The sequence below is a fragment of the Pocillopora verrucosa genome, chromosome 2, assembly GCF_036669915.1.
Source record: "Pocillopora verrucosa isolate sample1 chromosome 2, ASM3666991v2, whole genome shotgun sequence".
NCBI lineage: Eukaryota > Metazoa > Cnidaria > Anthozoa > Scleractinia > Pocilloporidae > Pocillopora > Pocillopora verrucosa.
Window position 1 is genome coordinate 16,988,369 of NC_089313.1, and position 14,742 is coordinate 17,003,110.

General features: G+C 39.5%; 2 protein-coding genes across 2 annotated transcripts; one reads left to right on the top strand and one right to left on the bottom strand.

The window, feature by feature from the left end:
- Positions 1-1,476: 1,476 nt before the first annotated feature.
- Positions 1,477-5,714, bottom strand: LOC131781008 (uncharacterized). The gene is made up of 3 exons (XM_059097649.2): positions 4,316-5,714; positions 3,112-3,511; positions 1,477-2,710 (listed from the first exon to the last, which is right to left on the bottom strand). The coding sequence occupies exons 1-3, from the start codon at positions 5,591-5,593 to the stop codon at positions 2,166-2,168; spliced, it is 2,223 nt and encodes a 740-aa protein (XP_058953632.2). The 5' UTR covers positions 5,594-5,714; the 3' UTR covers positions 1,477-2,165.
- A 720-nt stretch (positions 5,715-6,434) lies between these two features.
- LOC131780971 (transcription elongation factor A protein 1) lies at positions 6,435-14,387 on the top strand. Its single transcript, XM_059097605.2, has 7 exons — positions 6,435-6,608; positions 7,880-8,060; positions 8,904-9,140; positions 9,795-9,833; positions 10,650-10,804; positions 11,881-12,099; positions 14,141-14,387. Exons 1-7 carry the CDS (start codon positions 6,540-6,542, stop codon positions 14,147-14,149), a joined length of 909 nt encoding a protein of 302 aa, XP_058953588.1. The 5' UTR covers positions 6,435-6,539; the 3' UTR covers positions 14,150-14,387.
- The last annotated feature ends 355 nt before the right edge of the window (positions 14,388-14,742 follow it).

The following is a 14,742-nucleotide window of genomic DNA, read 5'->3' on the forward strand; positions in this document are numbered from 1 at the left end:
GGTTTGGACTTAACATCATTTCTTGTCACCTAGGAAATATTTCAGGATATCCATAGTTGATGTGTAAAGACTTCACGCAGATGCTTACCTAAAAGGTGCATAAATCGTGTAGACCTTTACACGCGCGAATTTTGTGCACTCGCTACAGGAATTAAAACTTGATTGTTAAACTGTATTATTAAAAATCACGATTGGTTTTTGTTCCTAGAGAATGTTTTGCTTTAGGAATGCACACGTGTACGACACACACTACTTTAACTTACTTAGTTTTTCTCAGCAAAACAGAATGAAATGACTAAGCTTGTTAAGACATCCTATAAAGTTAATATTTTTTCAGATTGTTTTCGTGAAAACATATATAGAATGTTGTGGTTTACACGACAAATGCGAGGTGAACTTTTAAAAGTTTAATATTGCGCGCAAGGAAAGAAAGTACTTAAATCAGAATTGCTCTTCGCAACACTGCCTACCTGTCGCTGACTCGCCAGATTTAAAATCAGTTAAAAGTGCAATGAAAAGTGTTCCAAAAGACTGTATAGTCCCGAATATGACGCCTTGGACAAAAAACGAAGCGATACACACGATCCAAGCCCAGCCAGCATCAACCTGGTACCGACAAAATCTCCTGGCTGCAGTAAACATATTATGCTAAGTCACGCTCTGTTTTGCCGCATGAAGTGCCACGATCAGCCGTTCAAAAGCAGCGATCATTCCAACAGAAAAGTCCTCTCAACCTATGATTGCTTATTTGCCGGGTAAAGCTTCGAAGATGTTCGTCTTTTATTTGTGTCGTAGGTTCTAATTTGTAATTCATTCGCTGTTATTACGCGCGTGCGCAATTAATGAATGCGAGTAACAGTCCATCGTGTGGTCTGATCGTCGATGAGGTAGTCCTGAGAAGGGCTGCTGTGGATCACAATGACAAGCCTTCTTAAATCGTAAAAAGCTCATTGAAATATTATTTCATTTAATTCTAAGTCAGTTTTGTCAAGAAGACAGTAACTGAATTAGCGTTGCGCGCGATCAGCGTGCGTGTGCGCGGGCTCAGAGAAATTTTTAATTTGTAAGCTCGTAAACTGAGTGACGCGTACAATTATCGCGAGTGCGCTTTACGTCTCGGAGAGCCGTATTTTTGAGGAATTTTTACGAAGTTTTAGTATTAGTCGTGTTACCGTGTTGTGGTTGTTTTGGCCGATTGAACGTAGATTTGTTTTTCGAGGGTTTTTCCGTAATTGCTTAAGGACAGTATTTACTAACAACAATCCTTTTCAGAACCAAACACCGTTATCGACCGACAATTACACTTCAAGATCAACAAAATAGAGGGGCATTTTGAACTAATTTCGTTGACTTAAGATACGTTCTATAAACATAAATGTTAAGCAAAGAGGAAATTGTTTACAAAAAAGAGAATAATCAACAAGAAGAACTTTGGGATACCCTCAACAAGAAACACGTATTGGATTCATCGTGGGCTCAGAGAGGAAATTTATTTCTGAATTCTCCAATGACTTCACAGTTTCGTCCACAAAAAACCTTTTTTCCAACACCTGATATTTACATAACATTAATTCGTTCAAAGCCTTTCTGTTTTTCTCTACCCTTTCCTTTCTAGCGGTTTCGATTTGGTCAGAAAAATCCCTTGGATTGCGATGGAACTTTCAACAATCGTTGTAGCGATTTCAGACTAGTAGCTTTCTACCAACATTATCTCAAAATGGCTTTTTTTACGCGAGATGGCAGCAGGGTCAACGACAATACACGGCTAGGCTTTTGTTTCCAATCCATAACTTGTTTTGCCTTCAGTTCTGTCAGTGTTTAGAGGCACTGGAGCAAGGTGTAAGTGAATTATTTTATTGACCTGTGCTTCAAAAACTGGGTGTGTTGATGTTTTTCACCAACTTGGCGCTGTTTTTTCTCTTTAAAGGCGGCGTGTGCACTTTGCGGTGACGTTAATGCGCAACTTTTCCCAGCCCTGTGCTCGTTGTTGATATTAGGCTGATTTAGCAACAGGACGGGAACGTCAGTTGACGACGGGAAAGCGCGCGGAAAGGACTGAACACGACTTCCGGTGCTAAATTTGCCGCTCTGCCATTGGTCAAGCCAGTTGTTTGAGTTGCGCACGCCGTCGTCGACTGACGTTCCCGTTCTGTTGCTAAATCAGCCTATTTTTGATTTAATCTCTGGTTCCTGGCGATTTGCACGTGCTCTATCACATGCGTATCACGTGGATTATGGCTCCCCGCGAATTTGCTCAAATGGCTTTCAACAGTACTCAGGTTCCTCTTAAACAAACTGTCATTACTCATATCAATACATTGAAGTGGTGCCAAAATCCTACGCACACGACCACCCTCGGGTGGCCATGCCAACCACTGAAGCATCACGGGAACGACCGGTTTGTTCATTGATTCAGCCAGGCTGAGATCCTTTATGCAGTTTTCGGAGCAAACATACTTGGGTGTCACGCAACACACGACAGCTACAGCAGCCTTGATGTTTCGCTGAATCTGACTCTGTGAGTTCTCGTGGGTTGGTGATTTGCTCGCGGCGTGACGCTTGTTTGCGTTACTCACGTCCGTCCAGCACTGGAATCCGTGACTCTCTAAGAACTGGACAAGTACCTGTACTTTATTTTGTACATCCCAGTGGTAACTGAGGAAAAGGTTTGGACGTGGAGATGTGTCTTCCATCTCGACACTGCTCATCTCTACGAGGGAAAACAGTTGATGGTCAGTGGCTAAGGTAGCCACGACAATATATTTTGAAGGTTATAGATTCTCCCGTTACTGTTTCCATGAACAAGATTGAGCAAAGGGAGCACCATGGGGCTGGTGAATTTATTTTTCATTAAACAACGAATAACAAACTCAGAAAAATTATCCGAACACATTTACCTTTTCAACTGGCAAATAATGAAAAAAAAAAGTTGAAAGCACTTTCCATTTTGATTTCTCCTGTCTTAATAACTACATAACTGTGCAACGTTTTCGATTTAAAAAAAAACTACATTGTGTTACTCTCTTCGAGTCAATTTTCCTTCTATAACTAACGAGGGATTTTTATGACTTTAGGATGAACGAGAAGGTGTAGGAAGTTTTTATCACCCACCAGGGACTGCTGCCATCACTCTTAGGGGTTTAAGACCCTCAAACATTCTATCCAAGAATTCCTGCTCCAAGATCACGGCAGGCATGTTGCGAAAAGGTTTTAAGCGGTACAACAGTATGGCAACACTATCTTCGTATAGATTATCCTGAAAATTCACTGCTGGGCAGCTTCCCAGGATGGCTTGTAGGTTGGGTCGAAGTTTATCCCACGAGTTGGCTGTCATAGCAACTAGAAGAGGTTTTCCTAACCAATCAGCAAAGAGGACCTCATTGTAGACAAACAGTGACGTAGCAGCTGCCGTGGAGAGGAGGACGATCACGTGAGAAGAGGAGGCCAAGTGTGGAGAGTTGACCTGTAGGAATTCTTCCCTGGATTGTCCGAGTCGCTCGTGTTTAAACACCTGAAAAAAATTATAAAGAAATTCGAGAAGTATTCGACGCATTTTGTCCATCATTCATTGCACTGACTTTGATTTAATGTCATCATAGTCTGCTTTCTAGGTAATAGCGATCCTCAAGCTATTGATATATGAATAATTTGAACCACTGTCTACCCATATGCTGGGCCCATTGTCTAATACGATAACATGGCTAAAATACCAGGCGCGAATCAGTAAATTCGACTCCCCATTGTCAAATAAGCGCCGACGCTGAATAAGCACTGCACCGTGGACGCAAAAAGTTAATAAACGCAGCGACGATTGTAAGTAAGCTATTCCGAAAAAGTAAAGTTCATTCTTATATTCCACCCCTCCCGCCCCCAATACTACTCTAATACAGCGCAAGTGTGACCGTCACGCGGTCACGCGTTCGCGAGAAGTACGAGGCTCCTTCTCATGCGAATCGATAAATGTCTGAATGCAAGATTTGATTTGTGTCATTAATTACATAAGCCAGTTGACACTTGATGAGAAAAGGTTTAGGTAAAACAACTTCTCTCCCACTGTCTCATCCCTGAGAGTTAGCAAGTGAACGTTAAATTTCGCTTCCGTTGTTCTGCGTTCGTGCAAAGAGGCATGCAAAGTTAAAATAATTGGCTTTGGTCTAACAGAACAAAAAAATAAATCAGTCTCTCGCTAATGGATAGAAAAACGATATTTGAACCCTCAGTTCAACAATCACAAATCCTTTGACATGTTAATTAACTTAACGTGCAACACAATAGCGTGACTCTTAAATCCGCTAATTGTACATTTCTAATTTACCTTGAGGTTTTTCTGCACCAAGTCCGCTCGAAGATTATGATAAAACCGAGCATCACTGGGATCGCAAATAACATATACAGAATCTTCTTTGACTTTGCTCTTTTTGCACTTCAAATACCAATTTCCTTTGAGTTGATCTTGCTCCTCTTGAATTTTCCTGGCTTCTTGCAAAAGTTTCTTTCGAGCGACTCGACTGTCAATATTTAAATGGGTTTCCATGTCAGTTTCTTTTATGGAAACCAACAAGAAGCCGTCGATTTCGTTCTCTTCGAAGCTTAGAGCACAATGTGCTTGCATTTTAAACGAAGCAAGCCAGGCCTGTACATCGTGGATGTTCCACGAAGATACCGGTTTCTTTCGGTCTAATTTCAAAACGTCTGGTTCCCTTGGAGGAGTTGGAATGCGCAGGCCGAATAAGGGAGCATACTTCTCCAGGGCTTCGCTGAATTTGCCTACCACTACTGACGAAAGTTCAGCCACACTTGAAGCAGAGTATTTACTTAAATTAAGCGCTCGCTCCGCCAGTTGTTTGTACTCTTGTGGAAGCTTGTCAGACAGATTAATGCAGAATAATTTTACAGGCTTTTCAACCTCTTCGTTTCCCTCTTTCTCCTCGTCCCGATTGAGTAATATCCGTCCTTCGTGACAACAAATCAACGAATTCAAGTAGGACTCAGATAAGAAAATAACAGCTGCACGGCACTTTTCGACAATCTCTAATCTCTGCTGATAGCAAGATGGACTCTCTATGGGCTGGCTGTCGTCTTTATCGAACCAAATATCATCGCAAAATCCGATATTTTTCAGTTCTTTAGTGGTGTAGGAAATAAAGCGTTTTTCTAAGAAACTCGCCTCCGGCGCGTAAGATACAAATATCGCTCTCCTTTTTGCTCTTCGTGGACTGACTGATTTAGTTGGAGATGTTGCTTCGTTAGATCCCTCAGTCGAACTGGCGTTTTCAGAGATGCTATCCCTGCTATTTTCTTTGTCGTTAGGCAGCCCTTTAGGGACTTCGAGTTGCTCGTGCGTTGCATCAAGGTCTGTTTGTCCACTATCTATCCCATTGGCACCATTTTTGTTGACTATGTTGCGATTATTCTTTTCGCCTCTCTCTTCTTCTTCGCCGTTTTCTGCCGAATTTTCAGGGCCGTTCGATTTCAGGTCCTGTAATCCTGGCAGATTACGATTGTCAACATTACCGTCAGTTTTAACCTCATCAAGTTCGAGTGCTTCTTCACTCTCGTCCGTCGGCTCTCCAGGCGTTTTCTCCTCGTCCATTTTCGTTTATAAGGTGCGGTTAGCCAGAGTTATAAACACATTGCACCAGGGCAAATCTTTTCTTGTTTTTGATTTTGTCTCTCTCGCCTTCGAACGAGCAAACAAGCCTTTCTCCAAGTGATAATATATTCAACCAATGCGAGTGAAGCAGAAATTACTAATTAACCATGTTTCCTTGACAACCTCGTGCCCTAACTGAAGCCCTAACTAGAACACACCAAAAGGTCACAAAACTTGACAGGCGTGGGATAGACACCTTCAGCAGCTTTCCCCCACCCCCCCCCTCTCTCTCTTAAAATATAGATTATTTATCTCCCAAATGATATTAAATCAATAATCTGCGGGCATACAAGAATGCCTTCGTTGTTCAACAAAATATTACTGACATCGACAATGTTTACCGTCTATGCAATGCGTAACTATACTGAATTCACCTGCCACCTGGTTTTACCATTCATTCCTAGCCTGTTTCCATGCCAGGGGGAAGCTATTTCCTGTATCGAAATAAATTTTTATGGTCGAAAGGAGAACATCTCATAAGCCAAAGATACAAATAAACGAGGTGGAAAAGGGTTTTCTTTGTGTTGAGGTCCCGATGCGGAAGACGAGGGAAAGCTATGACGTTCACCAGAGGTCACATGCTGAATTGTTATCTCTTTCCATGACTTCGTTTCTCTCGTCATACCCCTCCCACCTTTCCCTTACCCCTTCTCAGGTAAACGTTGCTCATCAAAGAACTAGATAAAGGACTTAACAATGCTCAGGACACAGAGTATCAATGTGACCGCTGTCCACGCTAGTTGACACATCGAGGACACATTTAGTCGGAACTTACCGTATCATAGGTAATTTTATCGGCCATGATGTGGCGCGAATGTAATTGGGCAATGTTGAATTGAGATCCCTCGTTTTCCCCTTCGTAACTTCATTGAGAAATTCTAACACAATGAATTGCGAGGAAGAAGTTTTCAAAATTGGAAAGCAGCTGGAGAAGATAGTGGGACAGGAAGGAGCGGTAAGAAGAACATTTGTGATCATTTTCGCAGCCACCGGCCGGCCTAAGTATATTTTTGCAATAAAGCGTTAGTAAACACCACTAAAAACCCAATCATCAGCTCTGCTCGTAAGGCAGAGATTTGAAAAATACGTACCAGGTAGCTGAGCTGTCTAAAACGAATGGTTTTATTTTTGATTTGTTGATTTGGTCATCATACCGGAAGCGCATGCTGAATTGTTCATGTTCAAAGTTGTACGAACACGCGTTAAGGATCGAATTTCCGGCTGGAAAATCTTACAAGTGCAAGCACACAAATCAGCATATTCAGCTCGTGGCTTGAAATTCCGTCATTTGACAATTATTTTTCTTTGAAGAGTTAGCTATGGAGAATTGGTACTTAATGTTTAAAATACTCTTGCGCTTAGCTAAATATTGAGTTTATTTTGCGCGCTTTTTAGAAAATGAAAGAACACACACTGAAACTTCATTTCACTGAAATAGAATCGGGAATGAAAATTTGTCGGACTTTTACGAGTGGTACTTTATCATGTTGGAATTTTAATGTTTGAAATGACAACTGGTGTCTCCATACCCAAAAACACCTTGCATGAGCAGTACTGTATTCAGCTCTTCCTTTTAATATCAATATGATAATAATACTTTAACACCTTTCCTAGCAATTTTTCCAACAATAATTTTTATTATTGCTTCTGGTGCACTTTCAATTAATTTTGAAAGAAAGAAAGTTGTTGCCTGAATTTAAAAGAAAAAAGCAGCCATATTCTTTTTATAAGAAAATAAAGAATTACTGCTTTGTTGGTGATATGTTAATTTCTTATATTGGTTCACTTGTCATTTTTTTTTTGTCAAATCCAATTGAAAAATTTCAAATGCTGTTTTCTATTTTTTTAGAGTAGGTGTTACAAATATAGTTGAAAAAGTGGCGTGAAAAGGAATGAGCAATGGTGTTTACCATGCTTTGACATTACTCTCCTAATTTACGAGGAAGTTGCTCTAAACATCAGTTTTTCACAACTTGCTATGGTGATTTACCGTCCTGTTTTTGCCACCAGATTCAGAACAACAGTTCCTTTGCCAACACCCATAGCAGCAACCACACAAGTTCTTTTGTCAACTTTCAAATGAATTAGAAATGCATTCTACTGTGGTTATTTAAGGAATTTTTATTTTTAGGAATTTTTGCATCTCAAGTTTAAGGAGCACTTTATTCAAGAGTTCTATTCCCAGAAGGATTTATCAATATATTTTTTTTCACTTGATTATTCCAGATGGATTCTGACAGTGCAGTGGATCTCTTGAAAAGGCTGAAAGACCTCCCCATCACTCTTGAAGTGCTTCAAAAAACTAGAATAGGCATGTCTGTCAATACTCTGAGAAAAAAGAGTGAAAATGCAGACCTTCAGACACAGGCAAAGTCACTCATTAAATCCTGGAAAAAGCTTTTACCAGGTTAGGAAAGAATTTATTTATAAAAAAAAAAAAGCAAAACCAGTTTTAACCCTCTCACTCCCAAGATCTCAATAGAAATTCTCCTCACTGGCTACCATATAGTACTTAAGGTGTTGATGTAGAGAATTTGGTATTGGATCAACTAATAATCTCCATTGGATATTTTCTATATTCTCATCACTTGCCTGCTTCATTTTGTATTGATATTGTAAGGAGAAATTCTCTCTTGGTCATTCATGGGAACAGGGCTAAGAGCAGCTATACTGTTTGCTTAAAACTTACATCAAATAAGTGATTATTGACTGAAAGGATTTCAATCTGTAAATTTATCTGGGCTCAGTTTCTTGAGCACTACACAAGTGTATCTGTGTATCATGTGTCACATTACTCACAGACTCAGGTATTTCAGTGTTGTTGTATTTATTTGTCTATGTCCTTTTTCAATATGTGTTTTTTAACCCTTAAACCCCTGAGTGATTAGCATCTAATTTCTTCCTACAATATCAGCCCTGAATCACACATTAAGGTCACGAGAATAAAGGAAATGGTCACCAACTAGAGAAGTTCTAGATTTTGAAACAAATTCTCCTCATCAGCACCTTAGGAAATGTATCAAGAACAGTGTGGATAATATGCATATTGATATTAGGGTGTAAAGGGTTGAATGATCTGGATTTTCCAAGTGGTACATGTGATTGCATATAGGAAAATGATGTTGACAACATCTACAAATAAATGGTAGTAAGAGTTATTGGAGGACCTATCTGTTTTAAATAGATGAACCCTGTAAAGAGAAAGTATGAAGTAGTCAGAAATAGCTCAACTCTTTATTTCACTAAACAGAGAAATCAGGAGGAAAGAATGAAGAATCCAACACAGATAGAAAAACTCCAAACAGTGAAAAATCAAGTCGAAGCAATTCACCTGCAGAAAAGGCAAAGTCTTCCACCACACCAACCACCCCTCAAGAAAACAAAGTTGCCACATTCCCGCCCCCAAAAGTCACAAGTGACTCTGTACGGGGAAGGTGTAGAGAAATGATTGCAAACTCCCTCAAAGTGGAAGAAGGTATTGAACCAAGTAAGTAAAAAACTGATTTATTTCTGAATTCCTTATAGTTTATACCTTTTTCTTTTATGTTACATTGCAATTGATCCATTTTGCATCCACTTACCAGATCCTTCAGCTCCACCATTTTTGAGGTGAATTCAAAGTTGTCTTTGATGCAGAGTTGCTCATTCCTGGATTCAATTTTGTAAAAGTTTGCTTTTTTGTTGTCCCACTGGGGAAGGATAATTTCAACAATCTCGAGATGCCTCTGACTCAGGAGTATAAATGGAGAGGAGTGAACTGTCAAGGAAATGTCATGAAATTTTGGGAAATGAGATATGGGGGAGGGGGGGTGGGGAAGGGAACCCATAATAGGGTACAGTATCTCATCTTGGGGAATTAGCTGTCCTCTGCTCTCAGGACGGCTTGATCCCACATTGACTAAAACATATTTTGCTATCAATTTGTAAAGTGTATTTTGTTGGCAAGTTCTTGTCTGTCCTACTTGAGTTAGCTCACCTAAGGGCCTGCTACAGAGATCGCTGACCACTTAAATAGTCATTGTTGTGATTGTATATTTGCTTAGTGTACTTATTTTCAAAAAATACAAAATCTCATCCCTAAATTGTCTCACAACATAAGAAAGTATCATTACTGATATTTGAATTTGTGTTTCTTTTACAGCCACTACGCCTGAAGACTTTGCTGCAGCTTGTGAGGAATGTATCCTTCATAAAGTATTCATGTATTTCTTATTTCTCCAGGAAAGGTGAAGAAAAATTAAAAATTTTTAATCGAAACTTACAATATTGGTGAAAGTTCCACAATTATTTGGATATTTGTGGAAAAATGATCATTTAAGGCCTTGCACAAATCTAATAAAATGGCATTTGCATCATGGTAACTCAGATGAATACTCGAGCTCAACATCCTTGTGAGAAAAAGGACTATTTATTTTATTAACCCTTTAACTCCCCTGAGTGACCAAGACAGAATTTGTCCTTACAATATCAACACAGAATCAAGCACACAAGTGAGGAGAATAAAGAAAAAGAACTAAAATAAGGGACTACAAGTTGATCCAATACCAAATTCTCCAAATCAAAATCATTAGTGTTTTATGGCAGACTGTAGGGAGAATTACTAAAGAGATCTTGGGAGTTAAAGGGTTAATTATGACTTGTGTCCAAGATATATGGAAAGTTTGAGCAGTCCCACCTTTTTGGTGAAGTCCAATGCTTGAGTCAAAATAGAGCTCTATCATTATTTCAGAGTTTACGTTTTAGGAAAGTAAGACAGATACTAAGTTAAAATAAATCACCATGTCTTGGCTAACTTTTTACATTCATGTGACAGATTTCACCAAGAAGGAGGAACTGCTCATGGTTTATGTTTAACAGAGCTAATGCCATAATTGATTATTATTCATTGTTACAATTTTTCTGTAGAATTTGAATTATTAACTGACAGATTTAATAATTTTTGCACTAGCTTTTGAGGGATCTGCACCATGACTTTGTTCCTTAACCTTTTTTCAAGGTATATTTCAAGAGTTTAGGGACACAAATATGAAATATAAACAGCGTGTCAGAAGTCGTGTCAGTAATCTTCGGGATGCAAAAAATCCCCTTCTTAAAGTGAAAGTACTCACTGGTGAGATTTCACCAGGAAGATTTGCAACAATGCCTACAGAGGTAAATATTGTTCAGTTCATTGTGGCAGAATTTTTCAAAGTAGAGGAAACCACTAGGCTTTAGTTTCCTTTTGTTATAAGTAAACTGGGTTTTTCTGTTGGTAAATTCAATTTACAGCATCTCATTTTTTTTCTTGAAAGCCAGAGCCAAATGCTCCACTGAGGAGAATTGATGATCAAACTTGTCTGTTGCTATCTTTAAACTAGCTTGCTTTTCTTAGCAAGTTTTCTATGGTAGAGGTTATTGAGTGGTCAAGGCAAGTGTTTTGGTGACAAGACTGCCTGTCTCAAGTGGCATGGTAGCCTACAAACAAATTGACCTGCCAAAAAATAACAACACTGGCTGAAAATAACATTTGCCAAAGGGTATAACTCAACAGGGAAGTGTACTTGTCAATTACAATTTGCAGGTGTAATTAAGGTTTCAATAAAGGCCAGCTACTGACAGTCCACTGCCCCCTTGAAGACCTGCTACTGCCATTTGTTTAGCCAGCAAGCAGGCTCTTGTGTTTGGGTTTTGCCTTAAAGCCCATTTTTTGGGCACAGCCTCCTATGACACCATGGGAAGCTGCTCATTGAAAAAGTTATCAGAACCCCTGGTGTAATTGTGGCACAGTTAACTACCGGTAGTAAATGATGTGTGCTGTTACCCAAATGAAAAGCTTATCAGTAGTACTACAACTGTTCTGTTACATTGCTCTACGTTTGTTACATACTGCACTGTACATACAGTGCACTATACCACAGCCATTAATTTTTTTATCAATTAACCCTTCAACTCCCACCTAAGATGTGATTGTTAATTGTCTCCTTTAGCTGTTGCACAGTTCCTTGCAATTCGTTATGAGGATTTGGTGTTTGATCAAGAGAAATAACGTTAACCTGATAAGTTTGAGTATTCTCATTACCTGTTTGCTGGAGAATGTATGGATATTATAAGGAGAAGTTACATGTTAATCACACCTGGGAGTTAAAGGGTTAAGGATAATTTTTATGAGAAATTGGACTGTACATGATATGCACAATCACTTTGGAGATCCAAGGTTTTAACCGGCTGTGTTGAAATTTCCCTGTTAGGAAATGGCAAGTGACGAGATGAAACAGTTTCGGCAGGAATGTGCCAAAGAGGGTATTCGTGAAGCACAAGTTGCTAAAAACCAAGGTACCGAAACTGCACTGTTTAAATGTGGAAAATGTGGCAAGCGAAGGACTACCTACACACAACTACAAACACGAAGCGCTGATGAACCCATGACAACTTTCGTTCTGTGTTTAGAGTGTGGAAACCGCTGGAAAGTAAGTACATTGCACCATGTTTCAATGATTGATGTGTATGAAAGTATAACCACTTTTCTTGAGGTTTGCTTTGACAACAGCTGCAAAGCAGAAGAGAAATTCAAACAAACGCCAAGAGGCCAAGTCAAGGGTCTTGTTTTTTATAAAGAGCGAACAATTCTAGCAGATTACAGGATGTTTGTCACATGATCCTGGTTTAAGCAGGTCCCTCGCGTAAATGGAGGGGGCATAAGTTAGGTATTCAGGGACCTCCACTGTGTTTAGCCTGTGTGTGATAGAATTCTATCACCATAGGTGGCGTACCCCCCTTAACCCAATGATGAATCCAGGCGGTGACCGACTCTGATTTTAAATTTAATTCCCCTCCGTACCTGATAAAAATCGCCGAATGCATAAATTCCATTCGAATGTAAGCCCTTAACCCTTTAACGCCCAGAAGTGATTCACATGTAACCTCTCCCTACAATATCTGTCCACTATTTAGCAAGCTGGTAATGAGAGTATTCGAATGTATCAGGTAGAATTTGTTTTCTTTATCTAACACCAAATTCTTGCAACTAATTTACAAGGAAATGTGTAGCAGCTAGAGGGGAGAATTAACAATCAGATCTTGGGTGTTAAAGGGTTAAAAGAGTCCTTTGAAAAACTAGGTGTAACCCTTTGTTCTGAATCACCATCTAGCAATCCTCCTCTAGTTTCGTGCGCGAGAGAGAGACGCTAACGTAGTGTGGTCCCGTCTTCATCGCCTTTCCGGTCTTAAAAGTTTGCAAGGATTTCATTCAGCGCAGGTTACTAGCGGTGTACCTCCGCCTATAAAACCTCTTACCGCTAACTGTTGAGCCTACGAGCAGGCTCTCTTGTTTGATTTTCTCCTCACGGCCCCCCAGGAGGAAATTGTAAAGTAGCCGGAGCACTATCTCATCGCGATAACGGCGGCCTTGCGGGGTGGGGTGCTGGAACACGAAAAGTACCCGGCGCAAATGCTTGAAGTAGCCGGTGACTTGCGCCGGGCGCCGGCTAAATTTGAAAACCCTGCCCCTTTCAAGGCACGGCTACCTGTTACACCGTCGGCAACCGCCTGGGGAAAAAGTTGGTGAAACCCCTGAGTTTGGTATTCCATCACTTGTTCTGTCTTCGGACCTTGCGTTATCCAGTCCGTCCTCGTGTAGTGATCTTCCTATCTTTTTCTAATGCCGCAAACTGGCAGCTAATTAAAACTTTCCTTCGCGAGACGCTCTCAATAGGAATACTTTCCGCAATATTAGAGAATTGAAATTTCGATCGGCTGAAAAAAAAATTTTTTTGGTATGCATACTCACACTTGATAGAGTTCACAACTCCGTCCAATACGACAGTATATTGTATCTCAGCTTCAACAATGTAAATTGATATTATGGTTTCAGAATCACCATTAGTTCATCTGTATTGTGTCTTTAAAAAGAATAACCCACCCAGGATTCTTAATACATTACAGTTTATCTAGTCAAATATTGTTAATGTGCCCTTGAAGTGGGGTTGAATGAAGTCTGTGTTAATCGTACCATTGTGTTGTCCCCCCTTTCCCCCCCCCCCCCCCCCCCCCCCCATATGATTTTTTTTACCATGTACTGTTACGTTCTAGTTGTCCTGGGCCATGTTAGGCCTGTTTGCTCGAAATGTCAGCTTTAGTAACTCTTTACGAAAGCCAGTTTACATCTTCAACTCAGTTGATAAAACCAAACCGCTGATGTGGTACCAAAGAAACTTACTTCTCTTATTCATTTTAATGGTAACTTAATTCTGTTTTAAAAAAAAGTTATTTTTAGCTCTAATGTTCTCTACATATTGTGGATAATGTAGGTCAAATTGTTAGTTTGGCAATTTAGCGAACACTCGCTATTAAACTTAATCATCTAAATTTCCGCGATAATTGTGTAATCATCACCACGTGTGGTAAATGTGAAATAACATGATTAATTATATGTATTAAGCACCTATAATGTAGAATTATCAGTATTCTAAAATTAATCAATTAAAACACTTTTAACTTCTTTTTTTACAGTTTTGTTGACAAAGCAAAGTTTTGCAGATTTCATCTTTTTCCCGACTGCAGTCCTCAGTAATAATTTTTGTTCGTCAGCGCATTATTTGGTTCGTATTTAGAGGTTGAATTTACCAAAGACTGCCTGCATTCGAACCATATTTATTTACAACTAGCTAGAAATCTAGATAGTATCTGTTAGAATTATTCTTAATGCGCTTTTCAATTGAGTGTCGTAAATCCAAAACCTACAGCCAATCAGGAGAAATGAAAATACCCTTCAGAGCCAATGAGAATTCAAAGTAAAAACGATCAAGCTGCCTAAAGCGCGGGAAAACGCGGGCGACCAAGTCGTGATTGGTTTTGGTTTAAAATCTGATTGGCTAAGAAAGTGGCACCAGTTTTCTGGACCAATCACATAACGAAGTAAAGCAAAACCAAAGTAATCCTGGATTGCTTTTGACACTCAATTGAAAATTGCTGTTGTAGTTACTGTGATTGCATGATAACTTGGATTCCCAAAGTGATGGGAGCTGTGTAAACTATTTGTATTAATCTGTGCCAAAGGTTTGATTAAAGTCATAACAAATAACAGAATATAATGAATTGGAACTTCCTATTTG

Bases quoted from the DNA above. Each gene is read 5' to 3' on its own strand.
- LOC131780971 (XM_059097605.2), top strand. From the start codon at position 6,540: ATGAATTGCGAGGAAGAAGTTTTCAAAATTGGAAAGCAGCTGGAGAAG. The intron at 6,609-7,879 runs GTAAGAAGAACA...TGATTATTCCAG, and splicing joins TAGTGGGACAGGAAGGAGCG to ATGGATTCTGACAGTGCAGT. The intron at 8,061-8,903 runs GTTAGGAAAGAA...TTCACTAAACAG, and splicing joins CTGGAAAAAGCTTTTACCAG to AGAAATCAGGAGGAAAGAAT.
- LOC131781008 (XM_059097649.2), bottom strand. From the start codon at position 5,593: ATGGACGAGGAGAAAACGCCTGGAGAGCCGACGGACGAGAGTGAAGAA. The intron at 3,512-4,315 runs GTAAATTAGAAA...AATTTTTTTCAG, and splicing joins TGGTGCAGAAAAACCTCAAG to GTGTTTAAACACGAGCGACT. The intron at 2,711-3,111 runs GTGGGTGATAAA...TTTCCCTCGTAG, and splicing joins AGTGATGGCAGCAGTCCCTG to AGATGAGCAGTGTCGAGATG.